General features: G+C 44.6%; 1 protein-coding gene and 1 long non-coding RNA gene across 5 annotated transcripts in view; one reads left to right on the top strand and one right to left on the bottom strand.

The window, feature by feature from the left end:
• The window catches only part of PlexA (plexin A), a 320,585-nt gene that overhangs the window by 18,249 nt on the left and 275,931 nt on the right, over positions 1 to 26,405 (bottom strand). For all 4 annotated transcript variants that reach the window (XM_077631663.1, XM_077631664.1, XM_077631665.1 and 1 more), the window contains 14 exons: positions 25,191 to 25,284; positions 24,358 to 24,472; positions 23,660 to 23,791; positions 23,449 to 23,556; positions 23,196 to 23,289; positions 22,004 to 22,185; positions 20,683 to 20,861; positions 15,056 to 15,185; positions 14,831 to 14,967; positions 14,347 to 14,538; positions 13,671 to 13,764; positions 11,778 to 12,035; positions 9,252 to 9,428; positions 2,338 to 2,587 (listed from right to left, as the gene is read on the bottom strand). In XM_077631663.1, the coding sequence (XP_077487789.1) occupies positions 2,338 to 2,587; positions 9,252 to 9,428; positions 11,778 to 12,035; positions 13,671 to 13,764; positions 14,347 to 14,538; positions 14,831 to 14,967; positions 15,056 to 15,185; positions 20,683 to 20,861; positions 22,004 to 22,185; positions 23,196 to 23,289; positions 23,449 to 23,556; positions 23,660 to 23,791; positions 24,358 to 24,472; positions 25,191 to 25,284 (2,142 nt within the window). The remainder of the gene's footprint in view (positions 1 to 2,337; positions 2,588 to 9,251; positions 9,429 to 11,777; positions 12,036 to 13,670; positions 13,765 to 14,346; positions 14,539 to 14,830; positions 14,968 to 15,055; positions 15,186 to 20,682; positions 20,862 to 22,003; positions 22,186 to 23,195; positions 23,290 to 23,448; positions 23,557 to 23,659; positions 23,792 to 24,357; positions 24,473 to 25,190; positions 25,285 to 26,405) is intronic.
• Positions 3,688 to 6,429, top strand: LOC144098795 (uncharacterized). Its single transcript, XR_013307247.1, has 2 exons — positions 3,688 to 3,794; positions 3,874 to 6,429. It is a non-coding gene; the product is annotated as an uncharacterized LOC144098795 (long non-coding RNA).

Here is a 26,405-nt window from a genome sequence, read left to right as displayed (position 1 = left end):
ATTTAATGGCCGACGATCGCTGCTGCAATCTCCGGCGTCTTGGTTGTCATCGTCGTCGCTCTCCTCTTCAGCGGTAACATCTGCAATGATGTCTTGGACGGTGCGCAATTCACATGTCGCCAGTTGGTCATCCGCCGATACAAACTCTTCCGGAGACGCGTCGACATTGAGGTCACCCCAGTCCGGGATGTCAATCTCTGCGCCGTCATCTCCATTTTCCTCAGTATCGCCAGGTGCACAAAAAAAGCCACACTTCTTGAAGCAGTTGGCGATGGTGTCGGGTTTGACGCGATCCCATGACATCGCCAGAAAATGGATGGCATCAAGAAGATCCACCTTCAAGCTAGCATCTTTCCGGTCAATCTTGGCCAAAAAGCGTCTGACCAACAAGCTCCTAAACTGAAATTTCATGTTTCTAATGATTCCTGCATCTAGGGGCTGCAAATGGCTGGTGCAGTTGGGCGGCAGGAAAATTACTTTTACGTTTTGCAGCCACGAAGTATCGACAGGGTGCGCGGCACAATTGTCGAGAAATAGAAGAATTCTACGGTTCGCGGCACGCATCCGGGCATCCAGAAGGGTGAGGAATTCTGTGAAAAGGGCTCCGGTCATCCATGCCTTCTTATTCGCTTTGTAAATGACAGGAAGGCGTGGGTTACGCGAAAAGCAGCGTGGCTTCCAGTATTTGCCAATGACAGTAGGCTTGAGCTTCTCGGTTCCATCACCGTTGCAGCACAACAATACGGTGACTCTTTCTTTGCTTTTTTTTCCGCCTTGACACGTCTCACCTTTTATGCTGAGACTTTTCTCGGGCTGAAGGTTGATGAACAACCCAGCTTCATCTGCGTTGAACACGTCCCTTGGCTGGTACTGAGCAATCACCGCCGGCAGAGTCAGAAGCCAGTTGGAGACCTGATCTTGGTCGGCAGACTTCCCTTCGCCGGAAACGGTTTTATACAACAGGCCATGCCGTGTTTTAAAACGATGGAGCCACCCGCCCGAAGCTTTAAAATCTTCGATGCCCAACGAGAGTGCTATCTCATCAGCTTTCTCGCGAACAACTGTCCCGTCCACGTTCACGCCCGCTGCCCTTACTTCCCTGAACCATGCCAGAAGAACCTCTTCCATCTTGCCATGCTGGGCGCCCCTTGTCTGCTTCACGCCGGCGCCGAAGACTTGAATGTTCTTCTGAATTTCTTCTCACTTGCCGACGATCGTGTTCAGCGTGGAGACGGGCAAACAAAGTTCGCGTGCCAGGTCGACACGTTTCTTCTGCGGATTTTCGTCGACTTTTGCGAGGATGTCGAGTTTTTCTTTCAGCGATAACGCTTTACGCTTTCTAGACATGGTGAAGCGCACGGGTGAAACGCTGCACCAAAACAGAAGAAACGATAAGGGCGAAGTGCAAGCTGAACGCTCCAAACACCAAAATGGCAACAAGAAATGGCAAGCACAAAGCCAACAAAGCCTACAGCATCGTCAATGCATGCGCCAATCACTGCTTCTTGGTCACGTGATTTTACCGTGAGTACTATGTCTTAGGATAGATGGCGCTAAAAACCTTCGGTGCGCTTCGGTGCGTTTGGTGTGCGAGCTTGCGAAAATTGCTCCCAGAGGCCGCCACACTGCTGCAGTCGATGTGCGGAGGCACGGCCGGACTCTAGCCGAGCCGAGCCAGGCCGAGCCTCGAGCATACAAAGCGCGCATCGCCGCGTCTTTAGTCCGCCGTGCCTGTCGTTTCGCTCGATGTTAATTTCAGTAGCTCTGCCCACCCGCTGCAAAGGACTGGTTCTGATGTCATTATCATACAGAAGACGTTTCCGGGATCGTATTATCCAAACCGACGTGGAAATACGATCGTATTAGCCGTACAAAGATGCATTTACCTGTATAGGGCATCGGCTGGGAACGAAAAAAAAAACGTATCATGCCGAAAAACGTATTTAGCCGAATCGTATCAACGAGATTTCACTGTACACGGGCCTCTAGAGTTTCACCTCCATCAAAATTCTACCGCTGCGGCCGGGATCGAACCCGCGTCTTTCGGGTCAGCAGCAGAGCGCCATAACCACTGAGCCACCGCGGTGGCCCCGATGAACAAGCTAATACTAAGAGCTAATGCCTTAAAAAGGATGAAGTGCTTGGTAGGCCAGAGAAAAGCAACCAAGGTGATAGAAAACACAAAAACATTGTAAAAAACTACATAAACACAGCCACACACAAAAACCTGAAAAGCTGATTTAGAACCTCGACCCTGGGCACCAAACCTAGAAGCCAGTGAGCTGGCTTGCTCCTTTCACTCACTATAGGTGACGACAGCCCACATCCGTGACTCACCTTCTTTGCATTCGCTGGCCACTCTCAGCTCAAGCACATCCATCTGCTCCTGCATGGTCTTGAGCACACGGCTGCTCTCGGTGGATTTGCGGCGGTAAGCGATGAGAATGACAAACACGATGACCACCAGCACGCCGACGCCCACGCTGACACCAATTATGGCTGGCACGGGCACCGCACTCTCGGGCCCCACTGGGATGTCATAGCTGAGGCGGCCAATCATGAACTTGAGCTTGTCCCCAACCTCCACCTGGTTCACAAAGGCAAAATGTGGCATTGGTGAGGCTTGGGTGATGCTGAATACAGCAAGTAAGCGACAGGTTCACCGATTTCAAACATCAGGAGACTTCACGGTGGAAAGTTCCCAAGGAACTGCGACAAATTAGTCAGAGGTAACCAGTTGCTTCTAAAACACAGCTGAACATATCGAAGTCAAGCAACAATTAGTTTATCAAAAGCACTTTGCTTCCTTCCATACAGCACAGTTGGCACTGAGGCAAATGGTCACAAGGCACAAACCTCTGAATTAAGAGCATTCTGGCAATAACTATTCCAAAGCTTTTTAGATGCGTAGAACTGCTACCTATAAATGACACGAAGCAGGGGTTAAGGAAACAGGAATTCTAATAAGACCAATTATTTTAGCACCTCTTGTACGTAATATTAAAAATAAAAATGAAATCACAGCAAGTGTGAAATGCGTACAAAGGTAGCGTTGCACAAAATGTGTACAAAGCTCTCATACGCACAAAGGAAAAAATGTCCCTTGCATTTGAACTCCCCTAAACAACGCAAGCAGTAAATTTTATTTTAAAATTCCCTTTGAAAATGTGCACATTCTTTTCGTCAACTTCGTCAACCAGCTTCTGGCAAACTATTTGAAACTCAAATATTATACTCTCACACGAAAACCACACTGAAGGTTGAGAAATGCATTTAAATTGTTCCAAAAGAACAACTGCTCATTAAAAACAAACATGCAGAATGGCGAAAAAACAGTAGTACTGACATCACAAAAGTGCTCTATTTAACTGGGATTCTATTCCTGAATAACATCAGTAAAAATAAGAGTGGCGTATACATTGCCACTCCATATGCCCACAGATCAAACATATTTCTTTGTACATCTCGCGGAAACCTTGAACTGGAGCCAAGAGGAAAGACGCGACATCCATTAAGAAAGAATGTGATGACCCCCCCCACATGCCGAAGAACTTGTTTGCCACGAGTAACCTGTTCTGCTCCTCTGAAGACGCCACTCAAAAGCTGCTAGTAAGATTTTATCAAACCACTTGAGTGCTGCCAGAAAAGGCTGAGCTCAGATAGCTGCGTCAGGCCGGCCCCTGTGCTGTTATCGGACAACTGTAAGAGCCCTAGTAACACTCGGAAAACAGGCCAAGAGAACTTGTTCAGTGCCCCAGAGACAAGTTGTTGTTGATGGCTGCCGGCAAGCACAGGTGAGCTCTGCTTCGAAAACTATGCTCTGGGCTTAGCTGCCGGGGAAGGGATGCGATACTTTTAACTATTATATTGCAGGAACTGTGACCATACGCAAGGACTACAAAAGGACAATGACAACATCCGAGAGTGAGCGCAAATTCCAAGTATCTTTCTCAGAAAGCTGTCCGCTTGTGTTGCTAAGCATCAACTAATTGCAGACTGCATGACACTAATACACTCGCTTTTCTATGTAATGTGAACCTAAAATTAAGCACTTCAGTGACTTGAAAAGTTGTACAGCACATTTGGAAAAACCCAACCCATTTGGCTGTGGTGAGGCCTCTTATCTGAATTCTTTTTTACTGAGCTTAAAAAAAATAGAACATGAACTGTGAAAAAAAAAAAAAAAAAACCATGATTCCACAGTTCCATGCCATGATTAAAGTGCTGTCGTGCATGTCCTCAACAAAGTCCATGTATTAGATGTGAGCAAGAGACAAAAGTTTTAAGTGAATGATGCAACAAAACAAGAATCTGCCATGTTTTGATGTTGTTTTGGCTACCATGAACATACAATCTGAACCTTCTTTGACCAGTCCTGTTCCGATGACAGCACAGCACCACTGTGTATTTAAAGGGACACCAGGAACAAAATGGCCTATATTGACTTATTTGAGCATTTTAATGATAAAGAGGCTATTGTCACTCGAAATAGAGCTTTTGCGAGCTAGAAAAGGGCAAAAAATGAAATACAGATATCACCGCCGTAAGTTGTTTTCACTATAGTGATCTGCAATCACTTTAATATTAGACTGCAAACTGCAACGTTGCCAAGGGCTTTTCGTTTGTAGTAGGTCTCTGGGGCTCCACTTCCAACCAGATATCATTGAGTCCATAAAATGTCATCAGTAATGACCAAATTTTACCAGGAACTAAAACTGGATTAAACCTGTTCCCAATGTCCCTTTAATTACAATGAATGGCAAGTGTTGTGGTTCAAACATCCGGAGTTCATTTTGTTTAGGAACTCTATACGTGTGAAGTGCCACTATCATCAACATTGTGCATGCATCAGATATGACTCGACGAGAGTGGATTTGCACTTCTGAACAAGTCTACTGGAATGCATGCGCCTTTTCTGACATCATAACCATCTCCTCCATTGAGTCGCTAAAAGTGACTGAACTTGAGGGATATGTCACCGTTCCTTTGCTCTAATTTCCCCGCAGCCAGTATGCCTTTCCTTTCGCATAAAAGCCAAGGCAATCTACTGAAGACTGACTGAGGGATTGAGGACAGTGTCCTCGACAGTGACTGACTTTTCTACTCCAATTGCAGTAATTATAAAATGGCTGTTGCCAGTAAAAACCCATGGCAAGGAGGCCGTCTCGGATATAGCCATTAGTGTTGCAAACTGCAGCAAGCAAGATAATAAAGCTATGCTTCTCATAAAACGCAGTACAGTTGGGTTCCTAGCTATCTGGAATTTTATTTCCTTGTAACTGCTAAAAAGAAAAAAAAATACAAGGACAATAAAGACCTTCAATGCTTTCTAGCAGTTTTTATTGCAGTGCCTCGCCATGCAAAGCAGTCGTAGCCTGCCTTTGTGTAATGCAGCCTGCTACAGGTTTTGTATACCACTAGCATAACCAGTTCATAATAGTCTCCAACAGTCTGCTCTTGTGATTTGTCTCACTATTTAGCATGCACCATGAAAAATGTGGAAGAAGCAGTGCTAATGAAGCCTCAGGAAAAATTAATACAAGCAAACCTATCTGATCAGAAACATGCAAGCAGAGAAATTGATGATACTGCCAGCAATGCTTTTGAAAAAGCTATTTTGCATCCTGTCAGGTATAGGTTTGGCTTATGAGGATTTAACGTCCAAAAGCGACTCAGGCTATGAGGAACGCCGTAGTGAAGGGCTCCAGAAATTTCGACCACCTGGGGTTCTATAACGTGCACTGACATTGCATAGTACACGGGCCTCTAGAATTTCGTCTCCATCGAAATTCGACCCCCGCGGCCGGGATCAAACCTGCGTCCTTCAAGTCAGCAGCTGAGCGCCATAACCACTGAGCCACAGCGGTGGCCCTGTCAGGTATAGTGTATAAAATTTTCCATACAACAAGAAATCAACTAGAAGAAAGAATACTGAAGAAACTACCTGCATATTCTGCATAAATGTTAAGATACAGACTGTTTTTGTCAGTGTGCTTGCTGTAGCCTCCAGGCAATGAAACCTTCCACGTATTGATAAGCAGATGTTATTTGACAAATACTTGATTGTTTGACTGTTATCCAAATTCAAGGTTTGTTTTTTATGGCTGAGAAGCCAGAAAACTGCTTTTACAGCTCAAGCCTGATACGACAACCCTTGGTGTGATACAAAAGGCTTCATCAAGATGCGTGTTCCATTACTGTTCTCTCATGATGACATCACCAGGCACTTATTAACTCATCTTTGAATAAAATTTTCTTTCTGTTATAACTTCACACAATAACCACCCTTTACCTTGACAGTGAAGAGGCTTCTAAAAGGATTCCTGGAACGAGATTCCTTTTGTACTTGGACTTCCTGCCTTGCAAGTTTTTGTAATACAAATAAATTCGTTTGTTTAGACCTCAATAAACCTGCTACTGCGACTTCCCTCAGCTGTGTCCCTCAACCTTCCAAGTGCTACCATGGCTTGTAGTGACGCTAGTAACTTCAAGACAAAGCATGGTGACCAATCTTTTATTTCACTCAATAAACAAAATGGCATCTAAAAAGGGTGCCTAATATGCAGCTTATAATAAGTTCCTAGAGGTTTATGGGCGTCCTTAACTTGCATGCACTGAAATATACCAGCACAAAGGCACCAGTGAACCTTTTGTGCCAGGCCTTGAATTTAAATAAGTTTGTAATGGCCGCGAACCAAACTGGCAGCTTTTAGCACGGTAGAAATGTAGTGTTGATGTTGACACAGCAGACAAATAATGGTGACTGACTGTCTGCATGGAATTTGTATGCACTGGTTAATAATAAGCTACTCAATGGCAGCCAGAAGGTCAGTGGTGATGATATGGAAACTACAATGTGCCATCCTCATGTTTTCAACTGCCAAAAGCTGTTAAATATGCTTTAAAACAAATATTAAAAAAGACATATCCGCATTTATTCTCTTGGCCTTTTCTAGCTTATAAAAAGCTACATCTTCAGTGGAAGTGGGGCCTTTGTCACTAGAGCGCACTGATCTATCGATACAGGCCAACTTGGGTGCCCCGTTAACTTTCGTGTTTCTATAATACAGCATGCCTATATAAATCACGCCTGTGTGGAAGGGCTCAAACTGGCCCTGTAAAACATTTTTTCCAGGAGATCCAGACCCGTTGTCAGTGCTGCATGATGTCAGCCATATTGTGCAAAATAAATTTTCAGCTCAATATGCATGCCACTACTCAAATCATATTAAACAGCATTGTGATGCCCACAAAACTGGCAGAAGTTGCCAGAGTTAACTAATAGCTGAAGGGCAGGCATTCTTGTGGTGGTTGGTAATACATGCTCAGCAGCTGGACTCATCACCATTGTTTTCTTACATTTTATTAGTGCCAAAAAAATCAGGAACCGATGAGTATCAAGCATTTAACAACGTAGAAAGAAAAACAACACGAAGAGCGTGCAGCGCATAAGACAAAACAAAAACTGAAGACACGCCGTAATGTTACCTTGCCTTGTACAGAAGACATTTCCAACAGTTTCAAATAATGCGCAGCGTCTCCTTGCTTTGAGGCTTTCCACTGACACGTACACATGCTCTCACTAAGACTGTGACCGACTATTGAACCTTTGTGACCTCCATATGACCTTGATGACCTTCACTGCAGACAATATGGCTGTGTCGATGCTGTCTGGTTGAGCCTCTTCCTTCATGTTAGTCAGAAAGCATTTCTGCAGCATTTGTTATGATGCTGATCCCATAAATTTTGTTCATAGTAAAGAGAAAGTGACCGGCAAAGCTCCTTTGCCCTTGCAGGCCACAGAGAATATGTTCGATGGCTATAGAGGCATCCTAGATCACTGCATGTGTTCAAAGGTGCTGTCCACAGGAAATTTTGGGGTACACAAATCAGTGTGATCAAGTGTTAAGCAAAAAAATAATGCGAAAAATATCGCTAAAAAAAGTTGAGCATGCGCGATGCGATACTAATGCCTGCAGTTGGCATGGCTAAAATCTTCTAGATGCTTCATCCCTATTCAGCTGAGATGGCAGGCAAGGGTGTGGGGCAACTGTGGTTGTAGCGCAGCCAACCAAGCATGGTCTCGAGATTGCCGCACACCACCTGAAACAACATTTGCCGTCCTTGGATACAACTGCCAAAGGTGTGACGTTTGTGCCATAGTTTCCGACGAACTCTCGCAATGGGGATGCCAACCCCAGCAGAGGACCCTGCCCCCACCCACTGCTTTAGGAGAAAAACAGAAACAATGCAAATCGATGTGGGCCTCAAGTGGTAAGAATAAAAATAAAGCCGATGAAAGCACAGCAAAATGTTACAGCACAAAAGAAGAAAATGAAGAGAGCAATAAAGAGGTAAGAAGAAACCGACATGCCAGGACAGTCCCATGCATATAACTATGGTAAACTATGGTAAAGGCAGAAGAATACATGCATCAAACAGCAATAAATCCCCTGTTTGATCCCCTCTCGAGCAACATTCAAGATGAAGCAGTGACGAACACTGAAGGTGAGTACAGAAATTATGCACAGACTGCTTTTGCATTTCAATAAAGACATTCAGAATCATGGAAGGGAAAAAAATAAAATAAAAATGCATACTTAGCTGCATTTCAAGCCCATCGGTGAAAGTAAGCAAGTGCCTAGATTAACTCAACAAGACAACGAGTGATGGTATGCCAGAGAATCCTGGTCACCTGACACTGGATGCTTTTGTCAGTCTGTACGCAGCAACAAATTGCTCATGTAAGAATATTCTTGAGCCTTGTTTTCCTTTTTGAGTTTCAAATCGAAATTCATGATATATGAAATCTCGGATAGTTTGCGAACAGCACTTGCTACAGTATACTGCCATGTGTAAGTTGATTCTGAATATGCCTAATGTACCCAACTTGCAGCCCTTGCTGACCTAGAGAAACCTGACTCCAAATAAATATATAACTGCAATTTCCTGTCTTTGTTCTGCTTTTGATTTTCATTGCCCCTTTTGTGCTTCTTGTTCTTCATTTGTTTTGAGGAAATGAAGGGTGCAGTAGCTGTCTCACTTCCTGACTACACCACCAGGGACGACAGGAAGGTGTGAGAGAAAGAAGTAGAGAGAAAGAGGTGCCACAGTGGAGGGCTTCCATGCTTTTGTGCTACATCAGCAGGGTACTACTCAAAAAAAAAGAAAAAAGAGGCAAGCAGCAAAAGAGAAGGGAAAAAAGAGGAGGGGATGAAAGAGAGAGAGAGAGAGAAAAAAAAATTGCATACCACAACTTGTGGGATCTGGTTGCGGTCGGCATTTCCGTTTCGGTCTTGGGCCGGCGGCTGGTCCGTCGGCGGACGGCAGGTGAGCTGCACCCGCGACAGCGAAGTCACATTACAGATGCTGGTCCCAATGCGCACAATCACATCAGACTCCTGACATGCCCGGTCCAGATTGTTGCCCTGCAAAGGGTGAGAGAGAGACAACAGTGAGCAGCGAACTGGCACAGACTAAGGCTATCCAATGGTGCAATGCTTTTTAGTGTGTTAGTGTTAGAGCTTCCACTCATCCGCCTAGTCCTCCCTCTGTGCGGGTTACGGGCAACCTGCCCTAGGTGGGCCCCCTTAGGTGGCAGGTGGGCCACCCAGGTCACATGACCTTGTGACATCATCACAACCTACCCACTGGATTGTGAGCAAACTTCCCACCATGGCAGGTGGCAGCTGAATTAATGATTAGACGCGAGAGGTAGCTCAAGAAGAGCGACCTGGGTCTCACTCACAAGCCCCAACAATGGCAGCACCCGCTAGCGCAGGGCAGTGGCGCATCGCTTAACCGCCGTACCACTGCGCCAGGAGTGCTATGACGACTTCCAGTGATCTATGAAATCGGACCTTAAGCCCAAAAGCCTGCCTGACCTTGAAAACCAAGCCTCGAATCTAAACCGAAGTGAAAAGTGAAGTGACATGCGCACCTAGTTCACATTTGGCCTAACCCCACTAAGTCTACTGTCAGTTTTTTTCCTTCAAAAGAGAATAATTGAGTCGTATCTGATTAACGACTGGTTGCTAATGCCAAACAAGTGGAAATCCTCCATAATCCGTTATTTTCAGCATCTCAAAGGCACTGCTCACCAAAAGGTACACACACACACAAAAAAATTTGAGCTCGCAGCAAAGAAAAGACACAATACAAATAAGACATCAGATGCACAACTCAGCAAACAAACCCAGTAGTTTTTAAATCTAATAGTGACTGAAAATCAAAATAGCCAGAGCAGACTGAGAAGCAATCAATGTGATCGATGGGGCAGAATGAGATCAAACACACAGAGAAGTTGTTCCTTGTAAATTTTTCGCAATACCATGTTGCAAATCAATTGCTTTTGCCTTGATTGGCATGTGGTAATACAGTAACACCTCGTTCATACGTTCACGGTTCATACGATTTCTCGGTTTGTACGCTCAAAATCGCGGAAATGAAAAAAGTCCCGTAGAGTTACACTATATTTTCCAGGTTAATACGTTCCAGGATAACACAATTTCCCGGCTACTACGTTTAAAATTTCGACAAATTGTGGTCGTCTAATACGTTTATTGACCAACCGCACATGTGCAAACATACCAGTGGGCCGAACGCGAGGGCACGCGACATGTTTTTTGCGGCAGTCACCCGCCGTGGCGGCTTCTCTGCAGTGCCTCGGTGCAACGAGGCGAAGCACCACCACCACTACCAAGAACAAAAAATAAAAACGGCGCGCTAGCATTCGCGACGGCCGTTTCTGCGGGGACGCGGAATGAAGAGAAGTAACGCTGAGGTTTCTTCGCGGTGCATAAGGGAAAGGAGGCGAAGCTTCTACGAACTACAGGGATGCACTTATATGCGAACGGGCCAGGTCTGGGAAACGCAGCTTAAAAAGCAGGAACAATGCGACAATGCAAACAGTGCGACAATCATCCGCCGCGGTGGCTTTTTCACGGTAGTTGGGAGCAAAGGGGCGAAGCATCCGACAATGACAAGGAAGCGATTTTGGTTACATCCGTCACTGCCGTCGACGGACCGGATGAGTTACGAATTTTGTTCCACGCTAAAGACAGTGCGAACGCGGACTCAATTCAGCGAGCACTGGAATAGGATCTGTTCAGCTCTTGTGCCAAGAAATACAAATCGACATTTTTATAAAGTGAAATTGTCAATAAATGTCTTGTTACTTCACTCAACGGTTACATTTCTCAAAATCGGGCAGTTTGGATCATACGTTTTCCCGGATAATACATTTTCCCCCGCAATGAAAAAAACAAAACAAAAAAAAAAAACGTATCACCGAGGTTTTACTGTATATTACCAGAACTAATTTTTCGCCCACAAGCGATTTTTTTTTACCTCTTGTAGGAGAAAGGTCTCTCCCACTGATCTGCAACTAGCCCCATCCTGCATTAACTGCAGCCACCCTACCCCACATACCTCCAAATTTCGCTCACCTGACTGACCTATGGCTGCCCTGGGCAACATCTGACTTCCCTTCAAATTTACTTTGTCATCCCAATAGACATTCAGTGACCAGTTCTCTGCAGTACATGCTCCAATTATGTCCGATATTTTTCTTTTGATTTCTGCAACGACATCATCAATCTGAGTTGTTCGACAATCCAAGTTGCTTTCTTTCTGTTTCTCACGGTTATCCCCCATCATTCTCCTTTCCACAACATGCTGTGATGTCCTGTATTTCTTTTTCTTTTTTTCTTTTAAAGTACAAGGATCTGTGCCAAATGATGAACCCCACAGCACGTCGAATGCAATGCCTTACTCACATTAATGGTGAGGTAGTCGCTCTTGTAGTATTTGATTTGGTCCTTCTCGGTGAACGGGAAATACTCGGGGTCTGGAAACATCTGGAAAGGCGGGAAGCCCTTGGTGGACCACAGATTGCGCACTTGCTCGACGGCATCCATGCGGAAGCCGTACTCCAGTTCCACAGGCACGTCTGGGTTGCCCCCAAACTGCAGCTTCTCCCGAGGAACTGCTGGGCTCTTGCACTTCATCTGTTGGGCCGAGTCTGGGATGCATCTCTGCATTCCATTCACCACAGAGCAGTCAGGTAAGGAGCGGTAAGCTGTCTTCTCAGAGATATGTACAGAACATCTGCACATTAAGCCAATCAGCCTTTTACAGAGGCACACCATTATGGCGTAGAGTCCAATCAAAGTGACATTCGCTCAATGACTTTTCAGACTCAGCAGAACCTCAGAAATAGACAGAATTATTGAACAGTGTGAACAATCTGAAAACTTTAAAATAAACATTTTGAAGAGACAAAATCAGTCAGAAGATACTCGTGCTAATTTTTCCGTGTCATGTCCTGCCCACAAGGGTTATTAACAAAAGCTTGTAGTTGGGCAAGAGCAACTGCACGTTACTGCCACTGATACTGTCTGTGCAACCTGCAGGTCACATTATGAATTATGCCACAAATACACGGGCAAGTCCATCATTGAACAACTCCAAATACTTGGAACCCAGAAAAATCAGTCTGCGACTGCACATGCTCCAAGTCAAATTTCTGGTCACAATAACAAAATATTCAATTAGTATGTGTATGTGCACCTCCTTTGCTGTGTACTTTATACATAAAGTGAAAAAAAATTTAAATAAATTCTAGTCAAGGAAGTAGTAGACTAAAATGCAACCCATTTTTTTAGAACGCCAGCATGCAAAGTTAAGATGCCCATAATCCTGGTATCAGGTCTGATCAACTGGCTTAACTGGCTTATTTGCCACAGTTACTGCAACACTGTGTCAGGGTAGATTAGCCCTGTTACTATCTCTATACTGTACTTCTCACCGCATGTTTAAACAAAGGGCTTTAAAGATGCCTGAAACGTAATGCCAGGTCCCACACAAGACTCACCATCAAAGTTTTTTTACTCTGGTCCCTACATCTCAAGGACTTTTCTGAAAAGCCTTCTAGCTTTTGATTTTGCCATAATACAGTCGAGCCCACATATAACGGCCCCACTTAAGACGAACTTTCGCTTATAACGAACAAGACCTGTGCAACTGTCAAAATAAACATTATTTCAATGGCACAAAATCACACGTATAACGAACGTCATTAAGCCCTGCTGATCGGTTAGAGCAAAAGGATGGCGTAAACTCGGCGCCGCGACGCCAGATAACCTGCCTCCGACCACCCTTTGCGTGCACGCTGCGCGGTATGTTTCCCCAAGCCTCATCGCGGGCTAACTGCCCACCCCGTTTCGTGCCGCTCCCAAGCGAGCTCCCCTTTCCTCGCTGACGCATCGTCCAACATCGCCCTCTGGAACTGGAAACCTCCTTCATAGGATCTGCGCTGCAAAAGCAGACATCCATCACGGACTTTTTCGCAAAAAAAAAAAAAAAGCTGTTTTTTTTTACAAGTAACTGTCTTTAAAGCTATGGTCCACTTACTACGAACTTCGGGATATAACGAACGGACGCCGCGTGATGCTCATGTTCGTTATAAGCGGGCTCGACTGTATAATCAATATGATGACAAGTTGATCACTAAGACTTATGGCTTTAATTTAGACTTTTTCAGAAAATTATTTTTGTCAAATATTCTGTGAGTTTTGACCATATAATGCAGAGAAAAAAATTCAGTGTGGGCATGGTCATAAAACAAAAAAAAAAAAAAACAAAGAAAGTAACTAAGACAGGCAGCTCACACTGTAGTGTTCCTCGCCGTCGAGAGTGATATACATCATCGGCTCCTGAACTGCGTTTAGGTTTCGCCCTTTGACAGTCACCGTGATGCCTCCACTGCACAACAGGAGAATCGGTCACATCCAGTTATCACTATGAAGCAGTTCTGTATCGCTCTGCAACCACAAAGAAAGATCAGTTACTTTGCTCAACCTCAAAAATCAAAGCGTGCACATCAAGACCTTCGCAGGAAATTGCTTTAATCTGCTGAAGCTGCACCTGTTCCTACAACACATGCCACAGTGAAAGGCAGTGTGTTAGTTTCCACCAATTCTTTTTTGCAGATGAATTTTTTCCAATTCGCCCTAACCAAAATGTACCTATCGCAGTTGCAATTGAATCCAGGAACTCAAGGTCAGGAGCGAAATTTGGCCACATCCAGTGAGCTACAGCAGTGTGTAACCGTAAGTATTGAAGCATAAGAGCATTAGATTTGTTCAAGCAGACACATAGTGGCCAGAGGCACCTTCAGAAGCCAAAAAGGGGTCACAGCAGCCCAAAAGGACTCATCAAAATGACAACACATGTAACACAACAGAGGCTCCTTCTTCAGCCTCCTGTGGTAGCTGTCCTGCCCCCCCATGTCCCACAAGCATGACTACAACAAACACACGGGTTGGCCAGCAGCAGAGTTCTCACCTGGGTATCCCTCGTGGGACACTGGAGTGCCTGGCTGAGCCAGACTCCACTTTCTCAATTTCAGGGTCCTCAACATAGAGGTAGATGTAGTCCTCAAAGAGGCGCAGGCCTTTATCAAACTTGACCCGAACTTTGCCCTCGTTGAACGTTGTAGATGCACTTGTGTTGCAGCTGACCACGTTCGGCTCCCGCCTGCGAGAACATGAGAAAACGAGCTCCACATCAGCTAAACAGAAAACACGGTATAATACATGTGCAGGAACCTCCTTGGGATCACCTATGCCCCTGTAGCAATTGTTTCCGCATAAATGAGAACAAGGCACCCAGCACAAAATTCACAGCTTCTGCAACAAGCTTCTGCAGCTCGCAGTGACGCTGGTGCTATGGTGGCAGCTGTGCAAAATGTGCTACAGGCACCTTTTAAAGGCACTTACTTGATTGGGTGCAATTACCTATGGTAAGAAGCAGTAGTCAAAGCACTTACGTGATGATCTGGCAGGGCATTCCCCCAACAAACGCTTCCGCATGACTGCCAGCGTCCATGTGCAGACCCCAGATGAGCAGCCTTGTACCCCCAGACTTCGGCCCCTTGCTCGGATTTATCGAGGTGATTCGTGGGTTCTGCAAAGAGAACACCAATGCAGGAAGTGAGAGTACGATCAACCAACTTCCTTTCTTTGCAGCTTGGGAGAAAGAAAGGGGCACTCACCACGAAAGAGTAGTTCTGCTTTGACTTGGCCGTGTAGTCGTTGAGGACCTTGACGATGACGGGCCCCGAAATGGTACCACTTGGGGGGCTAGTCGTCAGGTTTCGGGGGCTCTCGATCTCACACACAATTCTGCAGAGGGTGGACAAGACAAACATGACTCCAATAAGCTGACGATGATAATTAGTTTTTATGGGACAAGGGCACCTTGGCCATAGAGTACCGAACACAGGGTTGGTGGTCAGCTGAAGTGCATGGCATGCTGTAGGTTGACTTTTCTTATGGTGCAAATAAAGCATCGGAAATGTATAGGGGCTAAAGGTTATGGGCCTCGAACAAGTAGAAGATGCTCTTAAGGGGGGACACTGGTTTTAAAGCTGTTTTTGTTGCTTTTTGACCAATCTTAATAAAAATGCATAGACTTATTCAAATTTTATGCTGATTTCAAATATGCATTTTTTTTAAGTGTAGGCCAATTAGTTTTCAAGATAATTAACAATTAATGCCCATTGTTTGAGGCCCAAATAGCAAAATAATGATTTCATCTAAAATTAATTTTAAGGCATGGTTAGATAGCCAGAATAGTGAATTATGAAATGTTGAGAGCAGATTTTTGATATGTCAATTATTACTCATTTTACAACCTTCTGAATTTCAGTATAAAAAATGTGTGTACCAAGTAATGGTAAATTAACGAAAATAATTATTTTTTTAAGGTAAAATGAAAAACACTGCTCCCAACATTTCACACAGCATACATTAGGCTTTCCATTGCAACCGAAATTTCAGCTCTATGTGACTTGGTTGCTGAGATATCAAGGCCTCAAGACTGCTAGCAGTCAACCATATGCATTTTGAGAAAAGCCCCAAAAACAAGCAGGGGACAGTTTAATAAATATTTACAAGTGCAGTAATATATTTACAATAGGAAATGGCTAGTAGCCACCAGGAATGTAGTCCTTTTGATTGCCAGTAGTATCCAGGTGCAGCATCTTGAGCACTCCTTGAATATTTTCCGCAATGGAATGCTTTCGAGCGCACTTTTGCTCTCGGCGCTCATCCTTCTCTCGCATTCTTTTTGCGCTCATAGCATTCGTATTGAGGCCCAGTTCCTGTAATATTGCTGCAGAAGTTCTTTTGCTGCCTGCGTTGAACCGCATTACTGCCTCAGCCACGGCAGCCTCAACAGTAAACAATGATGCGTGGCGCTCTTTGGGTGCCAAGGCCCATATCAAAGAGTGTAGGCTTTATTTACTGTTTTGGGTTTTACCCCTATGGCACCGCTCTAAGAGCTTCCTATCCGACAGTCGCTCATAGACAGGGAGCAATGCTTTAGCAACATGGGGTGGAATGTTGTACCGATGCTTTGGAGCAGATTCGCCTCGGGCTGCTGCCGCATTTTGCTGGCACCAAGAGTCCAGTCCCGATGGGCAGAAGCTATGGTTTGATGCCTCATCAGTAGAAGTAATGTGGTGGTAGGTGGCCATCACAGCCTTCTGCGTAGCCTCTACATCCCCATTATGGGATTTTAAAGCCCAGGCATAATAGGAGCTTAAATTCGTTATGAGGCTGCCTGTCAGTTTGCCTTTTCCTCCAAGGTTTTCGGCACCTTTGTGTTTGGACAACAAAGTCCGCAACGCTGTTCCCATACGTTTCTGCACGTGGTTTATGCAGTCTTCTTTTTTTACTTTGATGTATCCATACACATCTGCCTCTTGCACAGCTAGAAAAGCCCGACTATCACCGTCCGAAAGCATTGTGGTATAGCGAAGGCCACACTTCTTCAACGACCTTTCAAAAAGAATAAGGGCTGCCTCAACTTCCATCTCTCCAGCCTTTTTTTCTGAGTTTTTTTGGCATAGGTGCCCAGCCCTCCAGGACTGGTATGATGGGTCACCTTCTTTTGGGCCTCGCTCGCAGCCGGCACAGAAGTTGCACAATACAACATAGTCAGCACAAGCCCGGTAAACAGTTCGATGACGGTTCCCACACCAATGTGGGATGTGTGGCCGCGTGTCATCCAAGTGCCGTCGTATGATACTGCAATATTGCCTCCCAAGGTCCAATTCATTATAAAGTTCTCGAACCGACCGCGCACACTCTTGTGTAACTTCTTCGGCTGCACGAGCTGCTGCAGGTGTCAACTTTTTTTTCACATAGTCTTGCCACGTTTTATTGTGGAGACCGCGGTGCGAAACGTTCAGCGATGAAAAAATGTCATTTAGAGCTGTCTGCTGGTTGCCAGTGCTCTGCATTGCACGAGCAGCGAGCACATTCACCACAAAAGGGTTGATCTTCTGATCGCCACGTACCCGCGGCGAACTCCATGCAGGCGATGCGTCTCCACAGCTCGCACATTGAAGAGAAAGTTTAACGGCAAGGCCGTATTCTCGCTCATCTTTTACGAAGCTCAAGTCATTGCCGCCACACGTTTTACACTTCACAAGTTTCAACAAACTGTTGAGCGATTCCAAACAAACGATCGTGAAGCTTGCCTCGTCGAGCAGACAGTCCGACGCGCTGCCGTCACGTAAACAACGAGACTTCCGCTTCGTTGCTGGAGTTGAGGCGAGTTCTCGCAGTTTTTGTTCAGTCTTCGTCTTATTTTGGAGCACATCTGAGGGCTCCAGCATCACTGTATCACGGCGGATGCGGGCGCTGCCGCTTACAGCTTCCCGTGCTGCGGAGCGCGTTAGGCCTAAATGCGCGGCCTCACCGACACGATTGTTCAGCGCAGGAGTTTCATCATTGTCGGGGCGCACAGCAGGGCGTCTCTTGAGGTTATCGACCAGCGACTTCTTCCTTTTCTTGACGAATTTATGCCTTGAGTGCACCTTGCGCGCTGAACCAGGCATCGCTGCGCGTTTCTTGCACTGCACGGTCCGGCAGAGTCGCGTCTCCCCGCGGCTCGGGCGCATCAAGCAGACGCTGCCAGCCAGCTCCACCAATCGGATGACGACCTGCTGTCACGTGATCCGCGGCAGCCAATAGGATTTTGAATACTACCTTTTCTTTTTTGCTATTTTCTCGGCAACCAATGGGCGAACGGAAGCCGTAGTGGCGGGAAATTGAAGGCGAAAGGCGGCTTTTTCAAATGAGACCAAGATGGCTGCGGTGCCGCGCATGAAACGGGAGCTACGCTTAGCGAAATACTGCTGTTTCGGCGCCGATTTCAGCTCAAATTCGGGCGACATGGATTATATAAATTGGTATTGTGAGTAAAATACTGACCTTAGAGGCGAGAAATTTAACAGAGAGGTAGATAAATGGCTGCTGATTTCGAAAATAACATTTTCTAAAAACTGATTTTTTCGAGATTTTTCGGCCCGAAAGACCCGTGTCCCCCCTTAAACACAAATGAGAGTAAGTGTCGAGGATGCAATTCTGAAACACGATGATGATTCTTGGTGCTGCTTCAAAGTTTTAGTGCTGCAAGAGCTGCTTGGCCAAAAACACCATGACTGACATGTTTGGTCTGCATGGGGAGGAAGCAACTTTCCTAACTTTCCCATGCATTTCCCACCAGAAAGAGCCGAGCACAAGGCCTGGGAAAGGCTTGAACCAGTCAGAAAACTGGTGCGTACCCAGCAGCACTGGTGTTTGAACCCAACACCATCCTCATACGAGGAAGATGCTCAAACCAAAAGGCCGTTGCTACAGTGCTGAAGCCTGAAGCTCCTTAAAAATCTCCAACCTCTATTATTATACTGAATGACGAGAGAAAAGCAAAAAACAAAATATGCTTCTTATCGCTCCCAATATTAGTGGTCAGCCAGAATGACGCTGAGGATGTTTGCTATGAAACTGACACAAAAGCCTGCCATTATTTTTTTTTCTGGCAAAAACAAGGTGTCCCGCAACACCTTCGGCTTGAGCCTAAGAAAAAGTATGTTAAACCATCACAACATTGATGTGCAGATGCCATGCTTGAAAAATATGATGCAATTAGCCAGCACTGTTTATACAGTGAAAGCTCGTTAACTCCAACACCAAAAGAGCAGAAAAAAGAACACATTATTAGAAAGTTCGAACTATCGAATGACCCTGAAAGAATAACAAATTCTTGCATCACGTTAAGTTTATATGGTAAAAGCCTTTTCAAATAAGAATGGCATGACAATGACTGCTTTTAGTGGTGCAGCTTCACAACTACTGCATCGCACACCTATATGACCTCACAAGCGGCAGTGTTTGTGTGAGGATTCTTCACTGTACAAACTGCGAACGGCTCGTGACGAGCGCAGTTTCAGTGCACTGAGAAAACTGAAGAACCACACAGACAGAAACGCTCAGCAGCGCCGAAGCACAGAGAAAAAAAAAATGGAGGAGGGGGGGGCATAGTAAAGACTAGCACTGCGCTAATCGACACCAAAAATGGCACGCAGGTGGGTTCAGTTGGCTGGCTGGCTGGCTGATGCAAACTGGTGCGAAGCTCAGAAAAGCAAAACTATGTGGTGTGACCATTCTTGGAGACAGGGCCATACATTCATCATCATGCTTGCCACTGCACGCACATCAGAGGTGTGCAAGAAACTCTGCAGCATGAAATTTAGATTTAAGGCTACTTGAATGATCACTTGACGCCAGTCACATCTGGACACGACCTCCCATCAAGAGCCAGTTCGAATAAACCGGTTTGGGACTAGTAACGTCCGAAACACCCGAGCGTTTGATGCTATAGATCTACATGGGCATTGGCAGGGACCATGCTAGAAGTTCGAATTATCCGGGTTGTCAAATTAACAGGGTTCGAATTAATAAGCTTCTAGTGTCACTTAACATGCACAAATGGCAGTACTAGACAATATTGCACATTAGTACCGTGACTTGGTTACTATCAATTTTTCACTAGGTGCACTGAACCCCAATGACATCGTCTCCGAGCCCCATGAAAGCATCAGTATGAAAAGATAAAAGATAGAACATCATTTGGGAACACTGTCAAATAGTCCTTTTTGTGCCATCAGACTCTCAAGTAATAGAAATGGCAACAACAGTGAACACTGTTTGCATTAACAGTGCTAGTAAAATGTGGTGAAGGGACACTGAGTATAAATGCAAGCTGCCCTGCGTCGATAAATTAAGAGTGCACTAATGATAAAGATGTTACTTTCACTGTAAATGAAGCTTTTACATGCTAAAAGGGACAAAATGTGAGATACAGGCAATGCTCCACTGGCCGATTTTGCAAGCAAACTGTGGTATGTCAAGATGGTTTCTTGAGTGCAGATCCCAGGGGCTATGCTACAATGCCATTCACTTAAAAACGGTGATCAAGGGCTCCTTTAAGTCTTGAAGTCCTTAGCTTGAAGTACTGAGTGCCGGAAAAATTTCAAACCAATTTTGTAAGCACTAAATGTGCCTTTGCTGCGGGACAAACATCAACATATCCAGAAAGAGTCACAGAATCGATTTTCACTAATAAAAACTGCATGGAGCTGTGCTCAGTGTTCATCCTGAATACTTGCTGGTTAAGAAGTGATCCTTGCTGGGCGACTTGGTGATTCATGATGGTAAAACAGCCCGTAACAAGATGGTCGCATCTTTTTATGCACTGTTTTACCATCTTGCTGGTTAGACAATATGAAACGGAACATTCGGAGATCCCTTGAGAAGCACACAGACCCACCTAGTAGTCTTGACATACAAGTCCTTGTGGGGGATGCAGGGAATTTGGGCCAAGGAGACTCCATTCACTTCCTTGGACACGTGGATGCCATTCTGGATATCCTGGAAGACTCGTCCCAGATTGTAGCCCTCGATGGTGATGTTGGTGCCACCTTCCCAGGGTCCCGATGTTGGGTAGATCTGTGCGCACAGGATGTAGCATTAGTACATAACATATAGGCGTCTCATTAACTTTTTTAACTTCAGCTGTATCCTTGTGCCTTGCGCTACAGCTGTAGCAGCTGCCATGTACTTGTTAACAAGTATCGCGAGCCTTGTACTTTCGGGCATGGCTAACTGTATTTGCTTTACCATGCCATTTGTAGTACTTCATTAATGAGCACATCCCCATCTTGGTTGAGAACATAAGCGCAGAAGGGGCTTCCAGGTTAAGTTCGAGTCCAGGAGACAACACTGAATCTTTGTCACAGCTCTTACGATACAGTTATGACATTCTGCCAACTTCTGCACTAGGCAACTGCTGCACAAAGAGACACAAGAACATAAACTGTAAGATGTAATGACATCTAATCCACTTTCACAATGTGACTAGCCTGAAAGTTCTACTGATCACACCACCTGTTCTGCTTTACTAGTTTCTGCTCGCATGGTTATGCAAGTTTATCATGTGGCGTGCCATGAAAGAGCTTTGCAGAGAAGAATTTTGGAAGATAACAAGGAGCAAGTCACTATGAAATTCTTGCAGCATGACACAGGTCACAGACAACTGTAAGAGCACAGCATGTACCCTCCTGTCAAAATTTCAATACATTTTGTTATTATCATTTTAACATTATTATTATTACTGATAAATTTCCAGCCCACCTTATCGGGGCAGTTATCAAAAATACAGCAGTATACTTTAAGAAAAATAAATCCTTGAAATTATGATAACTGCGACATAGAAAATGGCTGCACAATGACAAATCAGGCAGATGTAGGCTGGGTATGAACAACTGCTTCTAAGTTATAATGTATGCAAACTTAAATGTCTCCTACTTGGCATTGACAATAAGAAAATGTCATGAGACCTATAAGAGATATTGCTCGCCCAGCTGCAAGGATCAAATGCTATCTTCAGGTTCCTGGGGGAGAGAAGGAACAAAACCAAAAAGAGATAGAGAGAAGGAAAGAAATAGACTGATGCTGCAGTCTGCGTTGCTGCAGACCACACTTAACATGTGATGGCGTGTCACACAAATCCAAATCAGTCGGCTCACTTATCCTGTGCATGTCTTATAGTCTGCACGGGGCTGCCATCCATGGTGACACTCAACACCTACCCTGGTCACTTGTGGATCGGGACAGGTCTGGGTGCGCTCGAGCCACTTGGTCGCGTGGCCGTCGCACTGGTCCTGCACCTTGCACGAGTTGCTCTGCTGGCACCAACCGCATGCATACTTTTCTGGAAGCTCCAGGCAGAGGCCACAGTTCTCGGACATGTTCTCACACCGGTACACGAGAACTGTAAGGCACATAAAATGCACGCTCTTGCTTCGTCACGTGCACTCTGTCCAGGCTTTCTCACAGCAGAGACGTAAAATGTGCCTATCACTGCTACTTGAACTTGAATTCAACTTGATTTTTTTTTTTTTTTTGCCAAGGATACTCCATACTTCATGTACTGTGCACAACAGATAACCGGCGGGCCCTTAAAGTAAAGTCTATTACGAGAGAAGGAAGGGCATGAGGATATTGTGGCCGCAACTGATACAGGACAAAGCTAATTAAAGATCATTGGGAAGAGCCTTTATCCTGCAATAATGTATCCGGGTTCAGCCCAGTGTTTTTACCAAGAATCACACAAGGACTGTGCAGCTTTTATTTTATTTTTACCTATTCAATGACTCCAGCTGACAACAGGGACGGAAAGAAAGAGAGAATAAATAAATAAATAAATAAAGCCTCATCAGAAGCAGCACAAAGCTGAAGTATGGCTGTGATGACCACAGCCACATCTAACAAATACAGAGAAAATTGACACTGCTAAATTCAAACCGTGACTGCACACTGCCATGTCCATGTTTCCTTTTCCCTTCTCCCCAGACTCTGCCTAATGCTCCTCGTATCAAGCACATGCCTCCTCTATATGACCCCTTAGTTTCTTCTGCACCTATTATCTTGTACCTGGGGCATTTTTCTCAAAACCTGCGTATGCTCAATGCCTGCCTTTGGCAATAACTGATACTCAGAATAAGACATTGCCATTGAAAGTGCCTCCCTTGTGGCTCATGCTCACACAATTAGAACTCTTTCTGGTTCAAGTAGCAGTTGACAGGAGCAGTCAACATCACTTAGTAATAACACGCTTTCATTCTTTCGCAGATACCTTCATAGCCAATATGCAAAGGAAAATATCAGCCTTGACTAATGCACTGACAAAAACACAGCGATGAACACAAAACAAAATACTCAAAACGGCTGCCCTGCGCCAACAATGAAGAAATAAAGAGAAAAAGAAAGCCGAGAACGCACCGTGAATGTTCTCCGGGTTGTCTAGAGGCTTGTTGCCTTCCCAGATGACTGCAAAGGCAGCAGTGATGTTCGGGGCTTGAGTGCCATAGTTAAACTGCACAGAAAGATAAGTAAAAAAAAAAAAAGTCAAACATCTCAGAACAGGCTCTCCAGTGCCACTCTCAATAGAGCACCGCAAAAAGCTTTCTGCTTCAAAGGCAGAGAACACGGCACACTGTCTCGGCAAATGTGCACCAAAGTAAAGTGAGATTACCTGCATGTTTTCGCAGTATATAGTGTCTCCCAGAAGCTGTGCATTCACTTGCTTCACTCTGCCTTCAATGTTGAACTGGCACACAAATCTCGTAGATGCTATGAAAGGCTGAAAAGAACAGAAGGATCCACATGAGAGGAATTCGCAATTTTTCAAGGTGCGTGTTAAAGCAGTACGTGAGTGCGTGTGAAGGGATGAAAGGGGTGCTCACCTGGATGTTTTCAACTTTCACTTGAATGCGCTTGTTGATGCCCATCGGCACAAGGATCTCAGTGGCAATGCCAGTGGTGGCATTGATCCGTGGGCAGAACCCTGGTCCTGACCGAATGCTTGGCCCAACGCTCTGCATTTGTTCAAGATGAAATTAAGGGAATGGAAGACAGACAGAAACTAAGGCTTCATTACAGTGAAAGAATAGACATTCTTCGTAAACAATCACATGATCACTGCTTGAGCTACCAACATTAGAAAGCTTAAAAAAAAAAAGGCCAGTATGCACTAATTCACTCTCATAATTTTATGCACACTATAGCTGGATACAACTCAAGAAAAAAAAAAAAGCAGCTTTTTCCCGTCTAAGGACCCGCTCTTCCAGCCCACGGTGTCAGCCGATTTTCATGAACCTGCTTTTTTTTCTTGACTTGTACCCGACTAGACATGAACTTTTGCACACAAACTTCGAAGTTATAACTTCACACACGTATAATTGAGCTTAAAATACCTTTTTAAAATATAAATGTCATGATGCAACTGTATGCTATAAGCCGTAGTCAAGCCCCCGCACCAGTTTCTGTGCCACATGGGCATGAAAGCATCTCAGGGTTTGATGGTTCAAGAACCCTGCCTTCATTTAGCATGCGTCCTCCACTGGCCCAGAGTGGCGAAGACTGTCAAAGGTCCGATTCTCACCGATACACCAGTGACGAGGATGTCGTTGCGACAGTTTTCTCCCGTGTCATGAGTGCAGCGGTGCCTGCCAACGCACCAGTCGCAAGGGAAGGAACTGGACACACACTCGGTGCACCTGCGCATGTCACAAACACCAGCAACACGATGATGATGATGATGAAAACTACAGCCTTAACTTGATCACTTTGTAAGACTACTGCTGCCTCTGCAATGCATGTAGCATGACAAAGTGGTTGCCAAAGCTCGGGCAAAACTTTCAAAGTACAAGAATTGACAGAAAAAAGTGAAAGAAAGAAAAAAAACACATTTGGCACTCGGGGTAAGACCTGACGAAACTGCACTCATGGTCTAAAAGAATGTTGCTCTATGTTTTAGGAAGTCATGAGCACCTTTCTGGACAAAGGCAGATAATGCACATAACACGAAAGAAAAATAGAAAAGCGAGATGTATATATTAAGCTGACCACAAAAGGCACAGCACGTACTTACAATGTTTCTAAGTCGGTTAATTTTTTAAGGCTTTGACTCTAAGAAAATGACTTTCAGAACTTTAACAAAACAGTGCAGCAAAAGAACAGCTTGATCAGGTTCCTTTAACTAAAAAAAATTTACCAAAAGTGCAATTAACTGCGAAACAAACAAAAGAGGACAAAGCACTACTTCCAGCTTACATGATGGAAATTGCTAAAAAGAAGGAAAGAATGCCTCCATCACTGCCTTAGATTCCTATGTAAAAATTTGTTTAATTTCTTTTCTTTTCCTTATTTTTTCAGGTGAAGCCCAAACAAGAGATTAACAAAGACCAAAACCCTGAACATTAGGCAAGAACTTACGATGTGTAGGTGCTGCAGTCGTAGAAGGTGAAGTTTGTGGCAACAAAGTCTGGGTTGCTTTTCATCCTCACAGAGAGCTTGGCAGTGAAATGATCTGCAGTGAAATCAACATGTCCAATATGCATTTAGAGATAAAACCCTGCTCAGAAAAGTTGAGCAAAAAAACAAATGAGGCAAGAACAACCAGCCTTTTTCAAAGCACATCCTTCTTAGCAAGATCACAGAACAGTGCTTTTTACTATATGTATAACAATGCAGCCCACGAAGAGGTACCCACACCATGACAGATGACAAAGCAAAAAGATACATTAATACCAACACAATATGAATTTCATTAAGGAGTTCATCAACTATACTGCACAAGCATTTTTGCATTTCAACCACGAAAAATGTGCACCTACTTTAACAAGGGGCCACTGAACATGGGAGCACTAGAGCACTAAGCAAATATATAAATTATTCATAGTGGCTAATGTATCAGGACCTTTTCGAACTATTGAGCCCTGCTGCTGCATTCCATACGAGCATAAATGAGGAACTGCAGCTTGATTTATTAAACAGCAAGCTTTAATATCATACTTCTTGAATGAATTCTTGATACAGCTCAGAAAAATAAGCAAGGGTAGGTAGTCTGCCTCAAAGCTGCCTTCTGTTCTCAGTTGTAGGAACTTGTTGAATGGTACACTTTTTGCAAATGTGCACGCCCAGGGGCATGCTGATTTTCAGTACCATTGCAAAGAGTTCACCCTGACGTACTTAAATTTCTCCCTTGGGGTATGCAAAATTATACTCCCAGTGTATTTCAAGTTTAAAGCCCCTAACTTTCTGCAGTGGAAAATTTTAAATGGTGTGAAATTCTGTGGGAGACAACAAATAATGTTTGAGAATGCACCTTGTGTTTAATTTGAAACTAAAGTATGAATATAGTGTGAATTCTACTTTTTTTATCCCGAGCTTTTCAAGGTGGCTAAAGCATCTTTGAAACCAGGCGTGAAAGCCACAAGCAGCAGCCAGCATTTTAATGGCCTTAAGGCAAAGTGTGGGGCGTACAAGTGCAAAAAGAAGGTGGTTTCACTGCACCAATTCGGACTTTTTTTTTTCTTGTAGGCCCTCAGCTACTGTTGGCGTGAAGAGTTTCAGGTAGCAGTGATTTTACCATTATATTGTGGTCCCTGCTTATGTCCCTAACAACACAGTATAAAAGAAAAAATCAGG

The sequence above is a fragment of the Amblyomma americanum genome, chromosome 7 (genome assembly GCF_052857255.1).
Source record: "Amblyomma americanum isolate KBUSLIRL-KWMA chromosome 7, ASM5285725v1, whole genome shotgun sequence".
Classification (NCBI taxonomy): Eukaryota; Metazoa; Arthropoda; class Arachnida; order Ixodida; family Ixodidae; genus Amblyomma; species Amblyomma americanum.
The sequence above is the reverse complement of the archived record's forward strand: the minus strand, read 5'-3'. Positions and strand labels throughout refer to the sequence as shown.